Source organism: Homalodisca vitripennis, chromosome 5 (assembly GCF_021130785.1).
Source record: "Homalodisca vitripennis isolate AUS2020 chromosome 5, UT_GWSS_2.1, whole genome shotgun sequence".
Lineage (NCBI taxonomy): Eukaryota > Metazoa > Arthropoda > Insecta > Hemiptera > Cicadellidae > Homalodisca > Homalodisca vitripennis.
The window spans coordinates 321,711-346,191 of NC_060211.1; the positions used below are offsets into that span (position 1 = coordinate 321,711).

The 24,481-nt window shown below is 32.0% G+C and overlaps 1 protein-coding gene across 1 annotated transcript; it reads left to right on the top strand.

Annotated features, from left to right (window-relative positions):
• The first annotated feature begins 6,696 nt into the window (after positions 1 to 6,696).
• On the top strand, positions 6,697 to 12,009 carry LOC124363791. The gene is made up of 6 exons (XM_046819052.1): positions 6,697 to 6,840; positions 7,192 to 7,278; positions 8,965 to 9,058; positions 9,676 to 9,764; positions 11,197 to 11,326; positions 11,924 to 12,009. Exons 1-6 carry the CDS (start codon positions 6,772 to 6,774, stop codon positions 11,977 to 11,979), a joined length of 525 nt encoding a protein of 174 aa, XP_046675008.1. The 5' UTR covers positions 6,697 to 6,771; the 3' UTR covers positions 11,980 to 12,009.
• The last annotated feature ends 12,472 nt before the right edge of the window (positions 12,010 to 24,481 follow it).

Below are 24,481 nucleotides of genomic sequence, written 5' to 3' on the forward strand. Positions count from 1 at the left end.
AGAATGTTGTACCAGAGAGGAAGTGCTGTACAAGAGCACTTATCTTCACACTGGTGATGTGAGAGTCTCGGTACAAGACATTGTAATACAAATGTTGACAGAATGTTGTACCAGAGAGGAAGTGCTGTACAAGAGCACTTATCTTCACATTCGTGATGTGAGAGTCTCGGTGTAAGACATTGTAATACAATGTTGACGGAATGTTGTACCAGAGGAAGAGAGCTGTACAAGAGCACTTATCTTCACACTCGTGATGTAAGAGTCTCGGTGTAAGACATTGTAATACAATGTTGACAGAATGTTGTACCAGAGAGGAAGTGCTGTACAAGAGCACTTATCTTCACATTCGTGATGTAAGAGTCTCGGTGTAAGACATTGTAATACAATGTTGACAGAATGTTGTACCAGAGGAAGAGAGCTGTACAAGAGCACTTATCTTCACACTCGTGATGTAAGAGTCTCGGTGTAAGACATTGTAATACAATGTTGACAGAATGTTGTACCAGAGGAAGAGAGCTGTACAAGAGCACTTATCTTCACATTCGTGATGTAAGAGTCTCGGTGTAAGACATTGTAATACAATGTTGACAGAATGTTGTACCAGAGGAAGAGAGCTGTACAAGAGCACTTATCTTCACACTCGTGATGTAAGAGTCTCGGTGTAAGACATTGTAATACAATGTTGACAGAATGTTGTACCAGAGAGGAAGTGCTGTACAAGAGCACTTATCTTCACACTCGTGATGTAAGAGTCTCGGTGTAAGACATTGTAATACAATGTTGACAGAATGTTGTACCAGAGAGGAAGTGCTGTACAAGAGCACTTATCTTCACATTCGTGATGTGAGAGTCTCGGTGTAAGACATTGTAATACAATGTTGACGGAATGTTGTACCAGAGGAAGAGAGCTGTACAAGAGCACTTATCTTCACACTCGTGATGTAAGAGTCTCGGTGTAAGACATTGTAATACAATGTTGACAGAATGTTGTACCAGAGAGGAAGTGCTGTACAAGAGCACTTATCTTCACATTCGTGATGTGAGAGTCTCGGTGTAAGACATTGTAATACAATGTTGACGGAATGTTGTACCAGAGGAAGAGAGCTGTACAAGAGCACTTATCTTCACACTCGTGATGTAAGAGTCTCGGTGTAAGACATTGTAATACAATGTTGACAGAATGTTGTACCAGAGAGGAAGTGCTGTACAAGAGCACTTATCTTCACACTCGTGATGTGGAAGTCTCGGTGTAAGACATTGTAATACAATGTTGATAGAATGTTGTACCAGAGAGGAAGTGCTGTACAAGAGCAATTATCTCTACACTCGTGATGTGAGAGTCTCGGTGTAATCTTGTGGTTTTCATTAGCGTGCTCTAATGCTAAATAATTACACTTTACGTTAAATTAAATAGCCCTTTTTATTAATGGATGCACTCTTACTGTAATCGTTTATCTTTACAAGTTACTATAGTTATTATAATATGATTACTTTGCATAAAATTGAATGTAATGTTACTATAAATGTCAATTACCTAAAATTAAGTAAAATTTCAATTAAATATATTTTATATAATTTAATTGAAATATTTCTTAATTGATTTTAATCAAAGAAATGTTAATATTTTAAGGCATTCAAATGTTTAATGAGGAAACAATGATATTGATCTAATAGTTTAGTAAAAGTGCAGTTTTTATGGGAAGCGTCATTATTTGTCTTTTTAAATTTGATGTGGATTAGATGAATAGTATTTAACAGAGATATCTGTAAAAACTATCGTATTATAACACTGTTATTAACTGTCTTATGTTAAACAAGTTAACTTGTTTTGTAAATATTATGGTTGATTCTGAAGAGCATGGTATCGGAAGTGTAGAGTCTGTTAATATGTGTAATTAGGCTTTTGTTTCGTACTGTGATCCCTTTCCTAGTTGTATTGTGTGAAGGTGATTTGAGTTTAGGGGACTTAAAATAAAAAATAAAAATAAAATTATTTAAAATTTTTATTAGATAAAGTTTCAACAAAATGTTATATATTCATAGCAATTACGTCCCTATCCAAGACATAACAAAAGGATTATGAGGGTTTTATTATTTTTTTATTTTCAATAAGTAAAACATACTTTTTGTAGTTTTACATTAAAACACGACATCAATATATTAGGGTGCAATGTCATTTTCAACAAATGAGTAAGCATTTAATTTTGTGTCTTATCAGTCGGCTGCTAGAGTGAAACAGCGGTTTTCCATAGGGTACGTTTCAACTAACTCGCGAATACACCCATCCAACAAACATCAAAACATATTATGTAGTACCCATCCTACAAACATCAGAACACATTATGTAGCGCTGAGTACTCGGATACTGCACGTGAAAACGCAATGTTTTGCACCGAATGAATGAACGTGTTGACTGAAAAGTGCTCAGTCTAGTGTTAACAGACAGACGTTTTCCACATTACCACCTTTCTATTCGGCAGAGGTTTAAACATTAGCACCATCAAATAACAAAGTGAAGCCTACAACAACACCACTGACACAGTTGCAGACAATCTTATCGACTTGAAGTGTTTTAAATGGTTACTATCAACTAATATGTATTATATTTGGAAAACGACTTTTACGTTTAATATTTACTATTCTATGATCATATAAATTAGTAGTAACTACATAAATGTGTGTCGTACTTCAACCCTAGTCTAAGTAATATACTCTTCGCTCTTTACTACGTACAATGGAAGTTTCAAATTTAGAATAAATATTACAAGGAAGCCCATCTGAAACATGCCGTATTTTATGTAAATCTCTCATGGAAGTGGATTAGCCGAGAGAATCAGGTTTTGCATAATTTGGAATAAAGCAGTTTTACTCGAGAGGGTACACCCTGGTGTTGGGTGTGATGATATTATGTGAGGTGATACATAAACACAGTTTAAAATACGTTTTCGTTCCCAGCAAGAATACTGAGGACTCTTCTCTACACTGCCATCTAAATAAAATAAAAATTTTGAGAATAATTAATTCTCGTTGTTGGATGAAGTTTGGTACAGAAAGTAGTATGGATTTAATAATTTTATTTTAATACCGATTTTTGAAGCGATGTTTAAGTGCGGTTTGGAATTTCCTTTCCTTATATATTAGGGTTATTAGGTTTTATTAATTGAATATTTCTTTCAAATTAAGGTGTATTGTGTCCCTAGATAAACAAAATACATTTTTGTTTGATTGAATTGTTGACCGAAAATACAGAACAGTTCTTATTGACGACTTCACGTTTAAAGGAGAGTAAACCTCTACTGGTCGATGAAATTAAAAGTCAGTTTATTAATACAAGTTTATTAAAATTTAAATACTGAAACCAGATGCGACATTTTATTCGGCAGTTTAAATCTAGTTAATTTTCATTACAAACTTGTGTTTTACCCAAAATATCACACAACTCCAAGCTTAGTAAACGCGCGTAGCCGCTACTATTTTACTTATGTGTTCTACAATTTACATTAAACGATCATTTCCAGTTGGACATGTTAATGATGCAGAGCAAGTAGTTATAGATTTGTTTAAGATTACAGACTTTATTTAGTAGTGAAAATTCTTGATGGCTACGCTCTAGAGCCCTTTTTATAACTTGTGATCGATGTTTTCATCTTCACTAATTTAATTATTGGATACGTAAAATAAAAACCCAAACTGTTTAACACATTACCATAAAAAGTCTAAATTCATCTAATTTACTAATACCAATATAAGAAACATATAAACCAAATAAATAGTACTGCATTATTAGTACCATTTGTCAATAATGCACAAAGAAACCCAAATGACGCATAGATTTTGGATTTTTGCTGGTTGGTTATTGGGACCAGAAAGGGACGCGTTGGACAAAGACTCCAATTTTTAACAGATTAATTTAAAAAATATAAGCACTTAAATCTAGCAAAGAACTGCACGATCTGAACAATTCCTTTGACAACAGTAACATAAACATCTATTAATTTAATTTACTTTCTCATGACGACTCCTTAGGCTGTAGCTTATTGTGAATTAAAAAATGCCGGCATTGAATTTGATATATAAATTTGATATTTTATTGTAAAGCCAAAAGATTTAATTTGATAAACTAAATTAACATGCTCTTTATTTATCCGTGTACAGCTGGTACATGAAATAGCGTAAACAATCTACATTACTAAATTTATATTAGAATTAAAATTTACAATTTAATGATTTATTAAAATTATAACGTCATGACTTAAGTAACTCATAAAAACTTCTCAAATAAACATAATGCCTGTTAAATTAAATGCTCCCTAACATTTTATTTGAATTTCATTAAATTATTTTCATTCTTTTAATCATTTGGAAATTTTTGAAAAAAAAAAACATTATCTCCAGAATATTTAAAAAGATTTGGGTGGGAGGGGTGGATAGGTGGTATTTAAAAAGATTTTAAACTGTATTTATTTCAGTACATTTTTCCTTTCCTATAGTGTTATATGGATGTTGTATCTCACTTTTCCATATATCTATGGCATCTGAAGAAAAGAGCAGATTAAAAAATATATAAACTATAAACTGTTAATATTTTGAATTCTTATAAGGATTTTACTATATTGGTAGAAATCTTTGATTTAGATCATATTCATAATGTATGATAGGTTTGAAGCTCAGTTTAATTTTTTCACTTCATTCAAGTGATAGTTTTCAATGATTACAATTATACCTGTTTAACAGAATATTTTAAATCCTTGTATTTCACTGTATTATAACTACGGTCAGGTTCAAGTAAACAGCAAATTAACGTTAATAGCAAAAAAATTATGGTTGCCTGTAAAGTCGGTTTTACGGGCGAAGATTTTACGTGACGTCTTTTTCTCCGTAGAATATTTATTGATATGAATATTATTAAATTGCACAATAGGAACAAGGAATTGAATGAAAATAAGAATTGCACAAATTTTAACTATAGAAATATATTTTGTTTACTAAAACATTGCACATAATTTGAAATTAATTAAAATTTGTTATTGTAAATGGTAAAGTTGAATAAAACATTTACTAAAATTGGAATTTGAAATTCTTGCTAAACACAGTTAAATTCTAACTCCGCGTGTGGTGATTGGTCGGTTTAGTTCGTTTGTTTGGTCGCACTGTTATGGCAGGTTAGAGGTTATAATTTGTTATTATGTTTGACTAGTAATACGCGCTGTTTCTTCTCAATCGACTGAATTACGATTGATTGCAGAGTGATTTAAACTAATAATTTACTTAACACTATCAACATTTGTCAATAGTATGACATAACCTATAAACTCAGTTTCTCAACTTTTGTGTCAATCTAACAATTAATCAATCAATCATAGTTTACGATAATGAAATATCAGTGTACAATTATTTACCCTTATTGTTGTAGTTGTTGTAAGTGACGAATCTAAGCACTCCACATTTTCACGAATAAACATAGTTATCTGCTTTATCCCGTGCGGCGGACCCACAGTTATCTGCTTTATCCCGTGCGGATCCCGTGCGGCGGACCCACTGGACGGGCATCGTAACGTTACCGGGCGTTACACTTTTTCATGAGTGACTCCGAGCCGCAACCTAATTTAAGACGTTGTCACGTCAACAAAAATGAATCTTATCTGTTGTGCTGTCTAGCAATATCAAGCAGAATTCAAGTACAAAAAGAATAATAAAGACAACGGTAGAGATGTTGGTCATGAGAAGAGATGTATGAGAGCTCTTGTCTGCCCACTTGTGAAGTACGAGGCTTGATGTCATCTGGAGGTTTTCATTAACGGACTATAATCACGAATTATAATATACGTAATAGCAAAGAGCCCTTCAAACGACTAAGGTACTTGTTCTTCAACCTTAAATTTAACTAGAAACACTATACACTTTACGTAGTGTATTAACATATTTACATATTCTTATATACAGGCTCATTTTCAAACAATCATTCCATGAAAAACATGATTTAAATTCTCTTTTTTATATATATATATATATATAGTATATTAAAATGATAAGAATAGAATAATTAATCACTTAGCAAGTTATTGATATTTATAAATGCAGCACTGGATCATATTAATTAGTTTTTCTTCGTTACATTGGCCCTATTGATCTATTAACAACTTTTTCATTTATTATACTCTCAGTTAAGGTTATGCGTATTTAAAAACACTACAATATTTTGATTACAGCTTTGATATGATCTATAAGCATAATGTACGTATTTTATTTTACAATACTGCGCTGAATTGTTTTAATTTGTGTATCATTATGGATTATTTAAATAACTATCTTAGATCCGAAAACTACTTAAGAATGTTAAGAAAAAGAAATTTAATTGAAATATTCTATATATTAATACTTTAACGTACTTTAAATGTCATAGGAAAGAATTTAAATTCAGATGATCTTTATATAATTTATAAACCACAAAAAGTAAATTTTACCAAATAATTGTTCTATATTTCCATAACTAAGCTTTCCAATATAATGAATTTGTTTTATTAATTGAAGTTTAATATGTTTGTAGTACCAGCATTCACAGGAATAACGCTTTGTTACTAAACAGTTTCTGTTATGTGCACAGTAAAATTCACCAATGTATCACATTAGTGTTACATCCATCAATGTTTTACATTTAATGTATACTAATTCTGTGGCACATTAAATTTAAAATTCTTGTTGCTACGGTTATAATAAACCATTGAAAATCTTTATATTGCAATAAATTTTGAGTCTTCTGATTGTATAGCTATGGTGTGGACATTGACTTGCCAGCCTAACTGCTTCCAAAAACAGTCGACGTGGGGTTATTATAAACATGTAAGTATCTGTAAATAAGTGTGTAACTGCCACCTATGAGAGTTCAAGAATTTATTAATGTTATATTCAATCAATTAAATAACGCCATATGTAACTATCCGTCGGAATGGCTATTGCAGGAAAGCCAGACGACTTGTCTGCAAAACAAAATGCAATTCTGCAATGAAATTCTGCACGGTGGGTATTGGGTCAAAGGGTTCTTGTTCCTTCTTGCGATACAAGAAGTTGTGCAACTCGGCAAACTCATGTTTTCACATGATGATTATTAACACCTTCAACAGTACACTGGTACGATTAATGTTGAAATACAATAAAAAATGATAATTTTCTGTATTTTATTTTTGTCTTTAGCTTTATGCCGATGAAATTTGCTGTTTGTGCACCAGTTGGAGATTCGGATCTTATCTCTACACAATTCTCCTGGCGTCTCTTGGCATTGTAAGGATTTTATATTTTACTAATTCTGAAATGATAGCAATTTAAATAAGAAAGGAGATAATAACGAGTGAACAGTACTCTGGCCAATAAACAATTATCTCAGCCCTAAATATTACAAATTATTGTAAAGTCGACTCTTGCCTACATAAACAATGTAGGAGTACGCCATACCACGTGTCACGTGACAGGATTCACTCAGTGTGGTTGTATGTGTTACTGTGTCACGTGTTAAAATGTCTTTTATTCAGTTTTTTTACAAGTTTATTTATCCTGCGATTTCTTACTATCATTACGGTTACCTACAGGATAAAATTTACTAAAAGCTTCGAAATGCTCGCTACCGGTTAGCCGTATCCCATGGAGTGACTTGCACAACCATCGAATTCGATGTTGCTTGTACCGAAATTAAGTTTCATAAAAGAATTCACGAATGCAAGTCATTTCGTTCTTGAGGTATCGAGCGGAAGACAGACAGAGGAAAATAGAATCCCTAGCCTCTAGAGCAATAGGTTTCGCTAACGCCCAGTTAAAACTGAAACGTTAATATTGTGGTAAAATGGACAGCATTTAATTTATAAAGATGTTATTATGATAAACTAGGATTTTGCTTACTCATTCTCCATTGATGTGAGCCAAAGTATTTTAGTTACTTTATCTCATTGCTGATGCTGATAATTATAGTACCTAATGATTACTTTCTCATGAAACAATATATAAACAATTAATAAGGTCATTTAGAATTTATGACCCCTCTACTAGCTAGCTTTTGTAAGAATGAAATAGAATTTCTCTTCCTAGTCTATCAATTATGAGATGTTTTGTGTACAAGTGACTTGTGTAAGTTAATAGAAGAAAACCATTTATCTAAACCCCGTCCTAGTACACCTAAGAGATCCCAGTATTACAACAGGTACATCAATGAACGTATAGGTGTGTAAAATTACATGTAAAGATAATAATGAGTATATTAGATGCATATAGTTGATCAAGAATGCTTTATTTTAAGGTAAGGAACGTCACGTAAACTATTAACGCTAGCTTTTCGTAGTTCATATTCATTTAGCTAGTTCTGGGTGGCTATAAACACCGTATGATTTTCCTAGACATGCAGATAGACAAATAGATATACAATTTTTGAACCCCGTTCATGAATTAACGAAAGATTTTTGCTGAATTATTCAAACGTCACTGTTGTGTGACGGGACATTTAAACTAATGCAATTTTTTCATTCCCATTTTATGTATCAACATTTTTCGTCAAGGATACAAATACCTCTTTGTACAATTTTATTCCGTAACAATTTCCCAACTCTTTGGAATTAAGTATTTGCCAAAGCTCAGGCATTGTAAAATTATCAACCGCAAAATATATTAGATTTTACTGCTCCCACCACTGTGATACAATGTATTTAAATTCAATTTTTGACTGTTTTGCTGATAGGTTACTGTACTAAATATTTTGAAAAACAGAGTTAAAGCATATTTAAGTATTATATTTTATATTAACTGTAAAATCTATATTCATTTTATGAGTGAGACTGTAGAAATAATAGTGGTCTTTTCAATTATTAAAAAATGTGACATCTCATTTATTACTATCATTATATACAAAAATATTTGTATACTGGTAAATTAGAAGTAAGAATGCGATGTATTTTATTGATGTGACTCACTAACATTGCGCAGGCTCTGATACTGGCGGACATTTGCCGTACAGTTACTAATGGCCCATTGCCGGTCTGCCAGGCTCGACAAGACCATTCCTACAACAAGTGGTACTGTAAGTCTATGTTGTCTTTCAACTCTGTTACTGACACGCCTTCCTTAATTTAGAAAGAAAACAAAAACCTCCTATAATTGGAATTACAGTGTAGTTAATTAAGTAATACAAATACTACAGAAATCTGTTTGCATTTCCATGAATATGTTTTAGTATTAATTTGTTAGCAATTTTAAAAATTCATTAACCAAACAATGGTTATACATAACCAAAGTATAATGGAACACTTTTAAACGAAAAATAAACAACTGATTTTGGTGATAATTGATACTGAATGCTTAAGTCTAGCGATAAAGTTTGCACAAAGTTGTTTCACCGGAAGTGAGTATGTATTGCGATGCAAGACAAAGATTTCCTTAAAAAATAGAAGACAAACTAACTTTTTAGTTCGAAATTGTTTTCCTTTTGGTGTGAAGAGTAATCTAATATTTTATAGGTAAAATAACAGTTGTCAGCTAGTTATAACGAGTTTGATATGAAGGGATGAGAACCTAATAGTTTTGAGTTCATAAATAATATATTTTAAAGATGAAGTGAAACTTTAGAAAGTTATATAACAGTTTGGGTCTATAAATAATAAAGGATTTGTGTTGTAACACTTTGGGTTCTTTTTGCAGTATGCCCTCGTCTGGAGAGAGATTTGAGCTTAATGGGGAGCTTCCTAAATCTTCTTATTTACATTATTTTGCTCGTTGGAATCCTCGCGGTAAGTATTATTACAGTAACAAATTTTGAGCTGAAAAACAGAATATATGATATATAATATTATATAGATTTTCTAAATAGATAACATAAAGTGTTAATTCATACTTTGGGCAAATAAATGCCTTTCCTTGCCTTTGATTTACTTTTAAAGCAGGATAAAATGTTATTAAGTAAATATAAAAGGATGAATTTAAAGTTGAATAATAAAATTTATTTCTGTTATTACTAGAGCTCTTACTTATATGTACTTTTTATGCATATATTACAATATTTATCTATATATTATTTCCAGTATGGTTGCTTCTACATTGTTATGATCATAACCCTTAGTACATTACGATAAAATAGACTTTACAAATAATAGTATTACACAAACAAATCCTAATAAAAAAATAATAATATTGTTTCAATTGAAAATGAGAAACACTCTTATTGCCAACCGACAACTAATACATTTTGAAATAAAAAATGTAATTAAAACATTTAAGGAAACATTTTATTCTGCTGTATGTCTGAGACACAACATAAACAAATATTTAAACAAAGAAAAAACTAGTCGCATATAGTGTTATAGTAAGTGAGATATTCAAGGTGTTATTAAAATCAAAGTAAAATCAAAGTTAATGATATTTTATTTTATTTTAATCTTCGAAAATTTCTCTTGGAAATATGTTATGGAATTCTTTATAGTCACTTAGCTAAAAAAATGGACGATTCCTCAAATTTTTCAGCTGGGAATAGTTTTCTAGAAATACCTCTACTAGCAATGGATCGCTTGTAGCAGTTGATTAATATGAACCACCTGCGCCAGTCGTAATAACTTTTATTCGTTCAATTGATGTAGCCGTGAAACTTTGCACATTTATATAGGCAAACATGGCAGCTGTGTTCGAGTGTTATGAGTGTTTTATAGAGCATATTAAATGTAACCTTAATCATAGCTGCGTATAAATGAATTAAAGTTGTTATTTCCACATGATCAGAAATGTACAAACCATTTAACTGGAACGACCTAAGAATTAGGTTACAATTTAATTGAAATGATTTCCCGAAATATTATCAGGACACGTTTTTACATGAGAAAACGTAGTAAAAAGAAGGAAAATATTTTAATCTGTCCCAGTAAATATAAAATAGATACCTTAACTTCAGATTTTTTAACATTTACAAATTAATATGGCATAATAAGTGCTCAATGAAGTCTTTAAATTTATACCCAGCCTAGACCAATGCTTATATAAAAGTTTTTGTATGCTACCCACACACAAACCACCTTCTCCTAAAAGGGAGAAAACTCTGGTAACAAACTTTTCTTATTAGTCAATGGAAATTTGGCATCAGTAGAATAATGATTTCTTTGAATTATGAAATAATATTAAACTTATTTAAGAACATTTGTTTAGTATTATTATACATTATTAATTATGCACTAGGGAAATTCTCTACTGCTGATGCCGTGGTTGGTCTGCAAGATGATTCTGATAATCTGCCTTGTGCCAATCTGGCTCGTACACCTCGCATTCTTCCACCGGTTCTTTACAAAGTGGGGCTTGCTCACGATATGTAAGTTTCCAATTACTACCAATATTGTAACTTTCGTGTATCATACTGTATTGCAGAAATTATTAATTTTCTAGCTGTTCATGTACAAATGCAACATATTAATGATTAGTTTTTATCACAAAAGTATGGGGTCTTTTAAATATACGACAAATAAAAATTGTTTTCTTTGGAATACTTTAAATTATAGTCCCTTAACGGAATCTCCCAATAATATTTTCTGTATAAAATTAGTTTTGTAATGCTTTTGATTCTTCGCCAGAAGACAATTGTTCAATATAAATACTTTAAATTTATTTGATATTTTCCTTATTAATGCGCCTCTGTTATAAAGATAATGATATTTTTTTAATTTGTTTTATGAATGAAGAATTAAATTTGAATTGTAAAATATTAAAACCTGAGTAATTGTTTGTAATGTTGCACTACATATCTTAAGTTCGAGTGAGTATCAAGTTTACAGATGTTTTCATCCAAAATGAAGAAATGTGAATGAATCATTTTTACAATTTATTGTATATTTTATATATAATTATGCAAATGTATACTTATGTTATAGTGTATACATACAAGTGCTTTAACGGTATTTTATTTTTTCAGGTTTCAACGTTCATAACATTCTTCAGGTTATATGTGTATCCTTAAGTTTCGAGTAAATTTATGTACTGTAAAGTTTCTTATTAAATACGGTTTACAGTTCTGAGTTATATTACTAATTACCTGTAAACATATGATAGCCAGGTTTTGAAGACCAGGCTGGAAGGAATTTTAACCCCAGTATACAAGTGTAAGCTTAGAAAATAATAATATTTTGATTTGAGTTCATGTTTTAATTAAAATAGAATACTCATTTTAATATGTTTTGTGTAAATAAATACATAAGCAATTTTAATTTTAGTGCAATTAATACTTTAATAAGTGATATTATACTGATAATTTGGGATTCAGAAGTTGCGGAATAAGTTTTCAATGAAGGAATGAAAAGAATTGATATAAACAAGGGTATGAAATAAAATTCTTAATACATGGTAATAAATAAATACAGGAATCTAACTACTCGTTACAATATTATGTACTGGGGAAAGAGTAAAAATTCTCTAATATTATGTTCAAGTAACTGAGGAAGGAGGCAGATACTATATTTTGAAAGCTCATGTTTAATTATTGTAACTTGCACAGGGTTCAAACTGATGTGAGGTAAAAGGCATATGCAAAACTCCAAAAAATGTTTTATATTTTTACGAGCAAATGTCCAGAAATTAACTCTCTAGAATCTACAGCTCCGGACAACGAAATGTAGACTAAAATAGTATTGTTGTCACCACTAATTGGAGGTAATGCAAATATTATAGAAGTAGTTGTCGAGAATATGAAACGAGAAATTAATTGTTTGTAAAATTTAAAAAATCTAAGTCACTTCGTGGGACTAATGGATTGAGAAATTTCTGTTTTTTTTTAGATGAAATTTATAAACAACACACAGCCATAAGCGGAACACACGGGTGACAGATGCAGGTAGATGAAAATGTATTGGTAGACATATTTAACAGTTGTGACCGTCATGTGACTGCGATACAGTTTTTAAACAACACACAGATCACATAAATGTCAAGATATCACACAAAACAGCAATAATTGTGTTAAAGGTTGTGGGGGATGTGATGAAGAGATTTTAATTGAAATTTATATCGTGGCTTGTAAGTTTAGTAACAATAAAATTGGAAAAACGTCCGAAAATTAGAATTTATGTAGAAATGAAGTGTAGTTATATTAATGCAGTTAATAAATAAATTTTCCTTTTAGTTTTAACTATAACCATAGGCTATGAACATAATTAACTGTGAAAAAGTAATGTTAAAATAATTGAAGAAGGGTATCAAGTAGGCTTAAAATTTCTTGAAAACAGTTTATGTTTATTCTTTATAATATGTCAACATTATTTACATTGAGTCAATCACTGTATCTATACGTAATAAGAAACACATTTGCAAAAAATTTTCAACTCTTATAAATTTAGTAATATAATTTTTCTAGCACACAGACATTTCTTTTAACCTTTAAGTCTTCTTTTAGATCACCATATAACTTCTAGTGAGAAGTAAAATAACTGTTATTGGTGAAATAAGTGATGTTATATTATAAATAATACAAACAAATGTAATTATAAATACAGGCGAATTTTTTTGCCACTAATTAAAAATGTATCAGGATATTAATACATTTAACCGATTCAAAGATATAAAGTGATACATTGGTTAAAACGGGTAAAAACAAAATTAGTTGCTCTCGATTAGTTTACTGTTCTGTTGATGTGGAAGAGAGGAGGGTAGAGTTTTTGTTAACGCTAGACTGAACACTTTGCTCACTTCCATATAAACCTATTATTTTCGTTGTGCACTACGGACAATTGTTTTGTCTTTTCATGGAGGTTTCTCCAGTATCTAAACCTGCATAGGAATAGACGCCAGAAAATCACATCCTCACCATTAGTAACACTGCCAAACTTATTAAGTAATTATAATAATAAAGAAACTTTATATTTTTTCCGATTATGAATTATTTAATCTTCTAAACTCCATGGATAGTTTGTTACTACATTTACGATTGTCGTTTAGAGTATAAGCATTGAATAAATTTAACCAGTAAATAAAGTTGAATCATTCCAAAGCAATTAAGTTTTTTCAGTTAACGACTTTCATTTTAATTAGTTACTATTTCTTGTGTTGTAATTAAACACAGTTTTCATTAATGAGAATAAATTAGTATTTTGAGTAAAAAACAAAGTGATCTAATTTGTCAAGTGAGAGTACAAATTATTTATGAAGGATCACACCTTTAATTACAATCATGCTGTGAGCTCCCCTCCTCTCTCCCTCAATGGATATATTATAATGCTGTATAGAAGCCAAATAACCTGAGCCTTGTAGGAAAAATATAAATACTACTACAGTACTTCAGTTTCAGAATTCTGTACTACTTTCGCAAGTACGCTGAGTGGCAAACTAACATTCAGTGTTTTATTTCCTTGAATAGGATTCTTTAGTAATTGATGTAATAAGTAACCTAGAAGTTCAATGTGATTATGCTTTTAAGTTTTAATCAATTTTGTTATGTTTATTTATGTCATAGGATTATAAATATTACTTTATATATCATCTACTAGAAAAAATTCATTCATTCACTGTGTTATTAATTTTGCGAATTTCAACTTTATCATCAGTTTAACACTAAATATATTCTTAACGATTTATTTACCTGAGAAATGAACTGCTGTGCCTTCCAATTTGCAACATATCTATTCACGTTAGCAAACCAGTTTTATAGTACCTATGGTTTCATAATATTCAAAACATGAAACTTATTATAGGCATTGATTATAAATATTACATGTTGAAAACGACCTTCGAGCTTGAATAGGGTTAATTAAAAACATTTTACTACAGTTATGCATTAGTATTGTGTTATGGAATTTTAGTCTACAGAACGTGTACGTTATGTGAACTATGAAGAGTTCACTTTTATTTAAGTATCTCGGTTCAAATGTAAGAATAATGGTAATATACATCCTGATTAACTTCAATCACTTTTGTAAACATACAGTATATACCACAGTTCTGTAAGAATCAAGCCTGTCCCCAGTCGAAGGGTATAAACTGTGTTTAAAAGTCCCTAAGGATCGAGAGGGAAGGGTATCTCTCCGTCACGAGTCTCCAAGAGCTCGTAAACAGCCCAACTGGAGTGTCGCCTGCTTTTATACAAGTAAGATACTGAAATAGCTATGTTCTTGTGGATATACACTCGTCTTTAACGTATAATAATATATTTTAGATATTTTAAATTGTGTAAGAGCAACAAGTATGTGTTACAACAACTTATTAATATGAAGTTTTTATGTGAATTAAATAGATTAACACAAAATAGTGTGCTAGGTTAAAGAGGCGTTGGTATATATGCTTTACTAGAAAAATCAATAACATTGAAATATGAAGATTATTGGTGCATTGGAAATATGTTAATTTAATATCACTTACAACACATATTCCAATAATTAATTTAATTTTGCAAGGGATTTCAGAATCAAAGATTCACTTTTATTTGTGAAATTGCCTGGCAATGAAATACTAGATTATGAAAGGCCTCGCAAAATTAAATTAAATATTGGAATAAGTGTTGTAATTCACTAGTGGTATTAAACATTGTAATATTTTACATTGTAGACAGATTAATACTACCAACCATTCAATTTTGCTATTAGCGCTCTAGCTTTGTTGTGCTGTACAGTAAGAGTAACGAAATAGATGTTTCAATCCTGCGGTGAGGATTTTGTTTCAAATTGGGAACCATATATATGAATTTTAACGTTTTACATGATCTAATGAATTTTGGTTTTATTCCAAAATTAAGAAGGCAATGTACCTATATTATTATTAATTTTTAAACACAAATGTGTGTTGTTAGAAACCTATATATATATATATATTTTTTTTTTCACTACGCAAAAGAGTTTTAGAGACCAGGATTGGTCAACATTTAGTCCTACTGGGCTCCGGTTACAGCGAGGTAGAACGTGGTAGTAGTAATTTTGTTTGGGTGGGAATTCACAGATAAGCCAGAGCACGAACTCGTTCTAAGTTTTACAGACCACGATTGGTCAACATTTAATCCTACTGGGCTCCGGTTACAGCGAGGTAGAACGTGGTAGTAGTAATTTTGTTTGGGTGGGAATTCACAGATAAGCCAGAGCACGAACTCGTTCTAAGTTTAACAGACCGGAATTGGTCAACATTTAATCCTACTGGGCTCCGGTTACAGCGAAGTAGAACGTGGTAGTAGTAATTTTGTTTAGGTGGGAATTCACAGATAAGCCAGCGCACGAACTCGTTCTAAGTTTTACAGACCAGGATTGGTCAACATTTAATCCTACTGGGCTCCGGTTACAGCGAGGTAGAACGTGGTAGTAGTAATTTTGTTTAGGTGGGAATTCACAGATAAGCCAGCGCACGAACTCGTTCTAAGTTCTATAGACCAGGATTGGTCAACATTTAATGTTACTGGGCTCCGGTTACAGCGAGGTAGAACGTGGTAGTAGTAATTTTGTTTAGGTGGGAATTCACAGATAAGCCAGAGAACGAACTCGTTCTAAGTTTTACAGACCACGATTGGTCAACTTTTAATCCTACTGGGCTCCGGTTACAGCGAGGTAGAACGTGGTAGTAGTAATTTTGTTTAGGTGGGAATTCACAGACAAGCCAGAGCACGAACTCGTTCTAAGTTCTACAGACCAGGATTGATCAACATTTAATCCTACTAGGCTCCGGTTACAGTGAGGTAGAACGTGGTAGTAGTAATTTTGTTTAGGTGGGAATTCACAGACAAGCCAGAGCACGAACTCGTTCTAAGTTCTACAGACCAGGATTGATCAACATTTAATCCTACTAGGCTCCGGTTACAGCGAGATAGAACGTGGTAGTAGTAATTTTGTTTAGGTGGGAATTCACAGACAAGCCAGAGCACGAACTCGTTCTAAGTTCTACAGACCAGGATTGATCAACATTTAATCCTACTAGGCTCCGGTTACAGCGAGGTAGAACGTGGTAGTAGTAATTTTGTTTAGGTGGGAATTCACAGACAAGCCAGAGCACGAACTCGTTCTAAGTTCTACAGACCAGGATTGGTCAACATTTAATCCTACTGGGCTCCGGTTACAGCGAGGTAGAACGTGGTAGTAGTAATTTTGTTTAGGTGGGAATTCACAGATAAGCCAGAGCACGAACTCGTTCTAAGTTCTACAGATCAGGATTGGTCAACATTTAATCCTACTGGGCACCGGTTACAGCGAGGTAGAACGTGGTAGTAGTAATTTTGTTTAGGTGGGAATTCACAGATAAGCCAGAGCACGAACTCGTTCTAAGTTCTACAGACCAGGATTGGTCAACATTTAATGTTACTGGGCTCCGGTTACAGCGAGGTAGAACGTGGTAGTAGTAATTTTGTTTAGGTGGGAATTCACAGATAAGCCAGAGAACGAACTCGTTCTAAGTTTTACAGACCACGATTGGTCAACATTTAATCCTACTGGGCTCCGGTTACAGCGAGGTAGAACGTGGTAGTAGTAATTTTGTTTAGGTGGGAATTCACAGACAAGCCAGAGCACGAACTCGTTCTAAGTTCTACAGACCAGGATTGATCAACATTTAATCCTACTAGGCTCCGGTTACAGCGAGATAGAACGTGGTAGTAGTAATTTTGTTTAGGTGGGAATTCACAGACAAGCCAGAGCACGAACTCGTTCTAAGTTCTACAGACCAGGATTGATCAACATTTAATCCTACTAGGCTCCGGTTACAGCGAGGTAGAACGTGGTAGTAGTAATTTTGTTTAGGTGGGAATTCACAGACAAGCCAGAGCACGAACTCGTTCTAAGTTCTACAGACCAGGATTGGTCAACATTTAATCCTACTGGGCTCCGGTTACAGCGAGGTAGAACGTGGTAGTAGTAATTTTGTTTAGGTGGGAATTCACAGATAAGCCAGAGCACGAACTCGTTCTAAGTTCTACAGATCAGGATTGGTCAACATTTAATCCTACTGGGCACCGGTTACAGCGAGGTAGAACGTGGTAGTAGTAATTTTGTTTAGGTGGGAATTCACAGATAAGCCCGAGCACGAACTCGTTCTAAGTTCTACAGACCAGGATTGATCAACATTTAATCCTACTAGGCTCCGGTTACAGCGAGATAGAACGTGGTAGTAGTAATTTTGTTTAGGTGGGAATTCACAGATAAGCCAGCGCACGAACTCGTTCTAAGTTCTACAGACCAGGATTGATCAAAATTTAATTCTACTAGGCTCCGGTTACAGCGAGATAGAACGTGGTAGTAGTAATTTTGTTTAGGTGGGAATTCACAGATAAGCCAGAGCACGAACTCGTTCTAAGTTCTACAGACCAGGATTGATCAACATTTAATCCTACTAGGCTCCGGTTACAGCGAGATAGAACGTGGTAGTAGTAATTTTGTTTAGGTGGGAATTCACAGATAAGCCAGCGCACGAACTCGTTCTAAGTTTTACAGACCAGGATTGGTCAACATTTAATCCTACTGGGCTCCGGTTACAGCGAGGTAGAACGTGGTAGTAGTAATTTTGTTTAGGTGGGAATTCACAGACAAGCCAGAGCACGAACTCGTTCTAAGTTCTACAGACCAGGATTGATCAACATTTAATCCTACTGGGCTCCGGTTACAGCGAGGTAGAACGTGGTAGTAGTAATTTTGTTTAGGTGGGAATTCACAGATAAGCCAGCGCACGAACTCGTTCTAAGTTTTACAGACCAGGATTGGTCAACATTTAATGTTACTGGGCTCCGGTTACAGCGAGGTAGAACGTGGTAGTAGTAATTTTGTTTAGGTGGGAATTCACAGATAAGCCAGCGCACGAACTCGTTCTAAGTTTTACAGACCAGGATTGATCAACATTTAATCCTACTGGGCTCCGGTTACAGCGAGGTAGAACGTGGTAGTAGTAATTTTGTTTAGGTGGGAATTCACAGACAAGCCAGAGCACGAACTCGTTCTAAGTAACTTTCAACTATCAGGATATGCCCATTAAGTAACATTTAGATATATTGCATGATTATGTAGCAAATAATATGATGCTCTCAATACGAAACTTCCTTTGCACCCAAACCTCCCTCCCAGGAATATGATAAAAGGCACTATTTCCTGTTATGCGATATTATGCATTTATAATATTAATGCACCCGGCATTGCAGAATAATTTGAATATCAATCTATATTCTTAAATATAACTTACAACATTGCGAAGGATACTTATAAATATCAGTAATTTTAATACATCCAACTATAGCACAGGAATGTGTTTCAATGTTTATAATATCAGGGTGAATAAAAGTTACAGTAGTTATCTATTGACTAAGGAAAAAGTGATTAAGCCCCAATAAAAGTAATAACTTTAAACTAGGGTAGAAAATGTACGTACCCATTTTGTTATGCGTTTTATTTGTATGTGATAAATAGTTGAAGATAACAAAATCATCCATCTTTGATAATATAAAATGTAGACATTTACATTTTTATATCCTATACAGAAAATTCATTTTACGTAATAAACATGGCTACTAAAATTTTAAAAATAAACGCATGTTGTTAAGATCATGTTCCATTATTTGTATTATTGTTTCAATAGTTTTCAACATAAATGTGGTTGCAGTTGAGAAATAATATCAGTGATAATTTTGTATGGTAAATTATTTACTATTTGGCTAAAATACTAGAGGTAAATAAGTAAATAGATGAATAATTTATGATACCAAAAATAAAAAGTTACTTTAATTAATTAGTGCCATGCTTATTCTAAGGTGCTCTTCTATCAATAAGTGCATTAAAGAATAAGACCCTCCTCTTATTATTTGACAGTTTACCAACTTGACAGTCTGTTTAATTACCTCAAAGAAGACTTGAATATTTATAGACGTTAACTACAACGGTTGTTTCTGATGACCCTTTGTTCTATCTAATTGTTGTGAACTGACAGAACAGCAATTGTAACCCAGTTTAAAACAGTGATATTATAAGGCAGTACAAAATTGTATTAGTGTTGTTGTTAAAATATATTGTTTAATAAAATTATGTAGTTTTAATTTGAAAATATTGAAATTATTAAGATTAGCTGTATGAAAACATGTAGAAAGGGAGTATGTGCCACTTTGGTAAATGTTGATAATTGTTTACTATAGCCTTCTATGGTGACTTATATTATTAGTTTGAAGTGTGTTTTTCGAAAGTTTGAGCAACTAATTATTCAACACTAATGTTGTGTTTTAATTTTATTAAGTGCATTTATTAGATTTAGTGAAGTTGACACATACCATGGTGCTTGTGATTCCTAATTATGAATGTCACAACGCTTTGGTATGATCTGTTTATTTTAACGTAGATTGCAATTACTATGTGGTAGTTTATATATTCACCTGAGGAAAAGTTCAGATTGCAGATCTAGAAATGTAGTGTTATTGAGTTTTTGTATCACTGAACGATGGCAAATATCCGGAAAATCCTGTTTCCTTGACTTATCTTCTTGGTTATCGACCTTGTTGGACGGTGTAAACGAATTATACTCATTATATTTTGTACAGTAACCTTGCTTGTGTAGCGGAGGTCAGCAGTTTACCGCCTAACGGTCACCCGCTCGAGTCCGCTGTTATCTTTTTATCACACACTTTGGTCATGAGGCTCACACTGATATATTTAGAGATTCTGCTCTTTTTGAACTAATTTAATTGTTTTAATTTTTAAATTTCAATATATTGTTATGCTTGACCAGCTTGAGGTAATATTTAAGTATATAACGGTATTATTAAAATTCAGTTGACATACATGTTTCTAGAAATATATTTTGTATAAAAATTAAACCATTGTGTATGTCTGTTCTAATTTTAAATATATAGTGTTTTATAATCTATCTTGACATGGATACATAATATATATATATATATATATATATATATATATATATATATATATATATATATGTGTGTGTGTGTGTGTGTGTGTGTGTGTGTGTGCGCGTGTGTGTGTGTTTGGTGTGTGTGTGTACATAGACATTTCCAATTTTAGTCCAACGTAAGTTCATAATATTGTTTTTATTTAGGAAATTAATTCATAGGTTTCTCACGTTTATTATTTAGTAAAAAATGCCTTGAATATTTCTTTGACGTCTTAAACATCTCTATGTATAAAAGTTTTCACTCACTATCTAATTCACTTCTGATATCACAGAAAGTTTAAATAGGCACTCGTATGTCTTGTGACTTAAATATAAAAACTAACTCTTTTTATTAAGATCAAACACTTATAGGGGTTACATGGGGTGCTAGCCCTAAAATAACTTTATTTTTGTCCCACAATTATAAAATTAGACACACATGTGCCTCATGTTCTCAACTTAAAAAGAACAGATATTTGATGGTGATAAACCAGTCTGGAGTCTGGAATAGGGTTTAAATCCTTAAAGAACTATTTTCAAAACATCCCAATGTCCGAGAAAGATGAAATTTGAATCTCGTGTGTCTTACTTGTATGCGCATAAAATTATAATTTACTACCTAATAAGACAATAAAATGAAAAGCATTTTTAGTCTTGGAGGAAAATTATACATACGTGATGGTATTTATTATATTAAAGACTAAAACAATACAATAATAAAATCATTTAAATCATTTAAACATCAGGTTTTCAATACTTCTCAATTTCCTTTTTATAAAATTAGAAATAAAATTATCTCAAGGAGCAACTCCCTTTATATCCTATCGGTGGTTTATTTTCTTGAAAACAATATTTTCTATTGATTTGATTAGGAACGTGTGTATCCCATTTTATCGTTGTCAAAGTTTTGTAGCTTGGAAAGAATTTGAACCTCTATGAGTAGCTAGTCTTCATGAGAATTTTTATTTGTTTTATTTATTTTTTTATTTTATGTTTTAAGTACAAAAAACACGTGTTTGCCACATTTCACCATTGTGAGATATCAGGGAGTTAAATTGAAAAACATAGTTATTTTAAGGTTGAAACCCCATTTTAAACCTACGTTAGGTTAAACTTCAACAAAAATAATTAATTGTCTGTTGAGAGATAACACGACATCAAGTCGTTGAGAAACGCTAGGAGTGGCAACTCCATTTCAGCACCATCTAAGGGTGTTTGAACTTTCTGAAAACTCTTTAGGTTTTCTATTTAAGTCATGATGTTTAAGTGGCCAAATTTCAACTTTCTGGAATGTCAATTATTAATTATAAGTAAGTGAGAGTTGGGTAGATTTGATCATAAGCCAAAAAATCGTCAGATAGTCTTTACTTACAGTACTCACCAAACATACTGTAATAACAGATTTGTAATTTACAATCTAATTATTTCAATTAGGCGCTTCCAGAAGTATGTGCCGTGGTAAGAGATTTCTAATATAATACTGGTACTTACGAATTCCGATACCGTACATTGGTAATATTCACAACCATTAGTGAGCAAAGTCTGTAAACTACATGCTACACTGTAGAGATTATAATAACTACTGTCGTTTGTTGTAAACTCCGAGGAGTTTGCACCTTGTTAATAGATTTCCGATGTAGTACTAACTACTGGTACTAACGACTTCATACGCTGTATACTGGTATTGTTGTATGTATAAAGATAAGTTCCTTTTATTATCTCCATACCTAGAATATTACCTCTATTCTTTGTAGTCATCTAAATTTGAATTGATTCAGCAATATGTAAATTTGTATATGAGTCAGCAATCTGTAAATGTGTATATGAGTCAGCAATCTGTAAATTTGTATATGAGTTAAGCAATCTGTAAATTTGTACATGAAAGGCAATGTCCTCTTCTACTCAGTCACGAATCACTAATCCTCCAAATATCCAAAATCTTAAAATTTGGCAAATCTATGCCTAATGACATACATAGAAAAGCTAAAGTATTTTCTAAAGTATCAAACATTAATAGCTGTTGAAGTGTGGTTGCAACCAATGGAATAACTATATTTTGTTTTCCAACTTTTCAATGTCTTGGTCACAAGCAGATGGAATTTGACACAATTGGCTTATCCTGTCATAAAAAATAAAGAATTGTTCATGAGGATCATTCACCTAGAAAAATTTTATTTTATTTTTAAACTTCCCCCTGTTCTAAAGAGATAATGTTTCACACACGCAACCCTCATCACAATAATAGAACAAAACCATTTTAATGATAATTGACATGTATAGTGAATCAAAGGGGTTAAAACTATCACCAAGTAAGGAACTGAAATTTGGAATAAATCATAAATTGTTAGCTGATTTCCTATTAAACATATATATTCAAATAAAAACACTTTCCTCTACAAAAACAGTAAAAATTTTTTTTTTTTGTAAAAACAAACAATGCATCAATTTGCATTGATTTATTAACATACTTTAAGAGAAACAAACACGCAAAGGGCATATATTAAGTGTCACAATGGCTAATTAAATAATTATAAACATAAATTTCAAAGGCTGCTCATAAAAACTTTGGTTTTGACCACTCTAATCTTTTCTATACGTTATCGAAATGTACGGGAACTAAGATTTTCATATTATAACGAAAAGTGCATTATTAGGTCTAACACCCGAGAGGCTAAAATGTTCACTTCTTTCTGTCTGTCCGCACGATATCTCGAAAACTAACCGAACTAAAGACCTGACATTTTTATGGAGCACTGAGGTGGATTTTGGTTCATGTCACTTCATGTGATTTGGCTGAGCGTTACTAACATGTTTATTAAGGTCTTGTGGGTAATCAAGATGGCAGCGAGAAAAGAGCAAGGTAATTAAATTTAAAAGAACCTAAATATAATCGTATGAGAATTTGACAAGTGACCCATGCTTCCTAATACTAAATACTAATGTCATCAACACTTAAGATGAATAGTTTTACAAAAAATGTTTAACTTGAACCTTCTATTTACAATGAATTTGCCTAAAATTATATATATACACTTAAAGCAGTATAATTATTTAAGCACTTTAAGAGCAAACTACATCAGATATTAAAATTCTAGGACTATCCACTACATCAAAGTTCGTTGAATTGTTTATATTTTTAATTCACTTTAAATATACTCTTTTTGCATCAATAGAGATGTATATAAAATATATTAATCAAGTAAGATTTTCAGTCAAAGAAGGAATTGAGAAAATAGTTTTAAATGGTTTTCTAGAATAATTTTAATATTATTTGATTTCAGAGAGCGAAAACATGTTTAAGTTTCATTGCAAGATCCTACCATTGAGCCAAGTAATCTAAAGAAGCTTACAGGGGTTATCTCGATCATCTGGACCAGATTTTCTGCACTTATACTTCTTTGTATTTTCTCTTTATCTGTGAGCTTTCTTTTCAATCAACTTGTTAAGAAAATAATATTTTTTAAGATTTCCATTTGAAAGTTTCAGTATTTTACAACCAAAAACATTCCAGTTTTATATGGAAAGGAACATGTTAACTTTGTGTTAATTTCCGGATATTAAATCTGGTGTTACCTGTTTATAACAAATGTTGTTCTAAGAACAGTTTTATTATAATTTGACAATTTGCTATGATTGTGTGATGCATAGAAAGTAT

Bases quoted from the DNA above. Each gene is read 5' to 3' on its own strand.
- LOC124363791 (XM_046819052.1), top strand. From the start codon at position 6,772: ATGGTGTGGACATTGACTTGCCAGCCTAACTGCTTCCAAAAACAGTCG. The intron at 9,059-9,675 runs GTAAGTCTATGT...TTCTTTTTGCAG, and splicing joins TTCCTACAACAAGTGGTACT to TATGCCCTCGTCTGGAGAGA. The intron at 11,327-11,923 runs GTAAGTTTCCAA...TTATTTTTTCAG, and splicing joins GTGGGGCTTGCTCACGATAT to GTTTCAACGTTCATAACATT.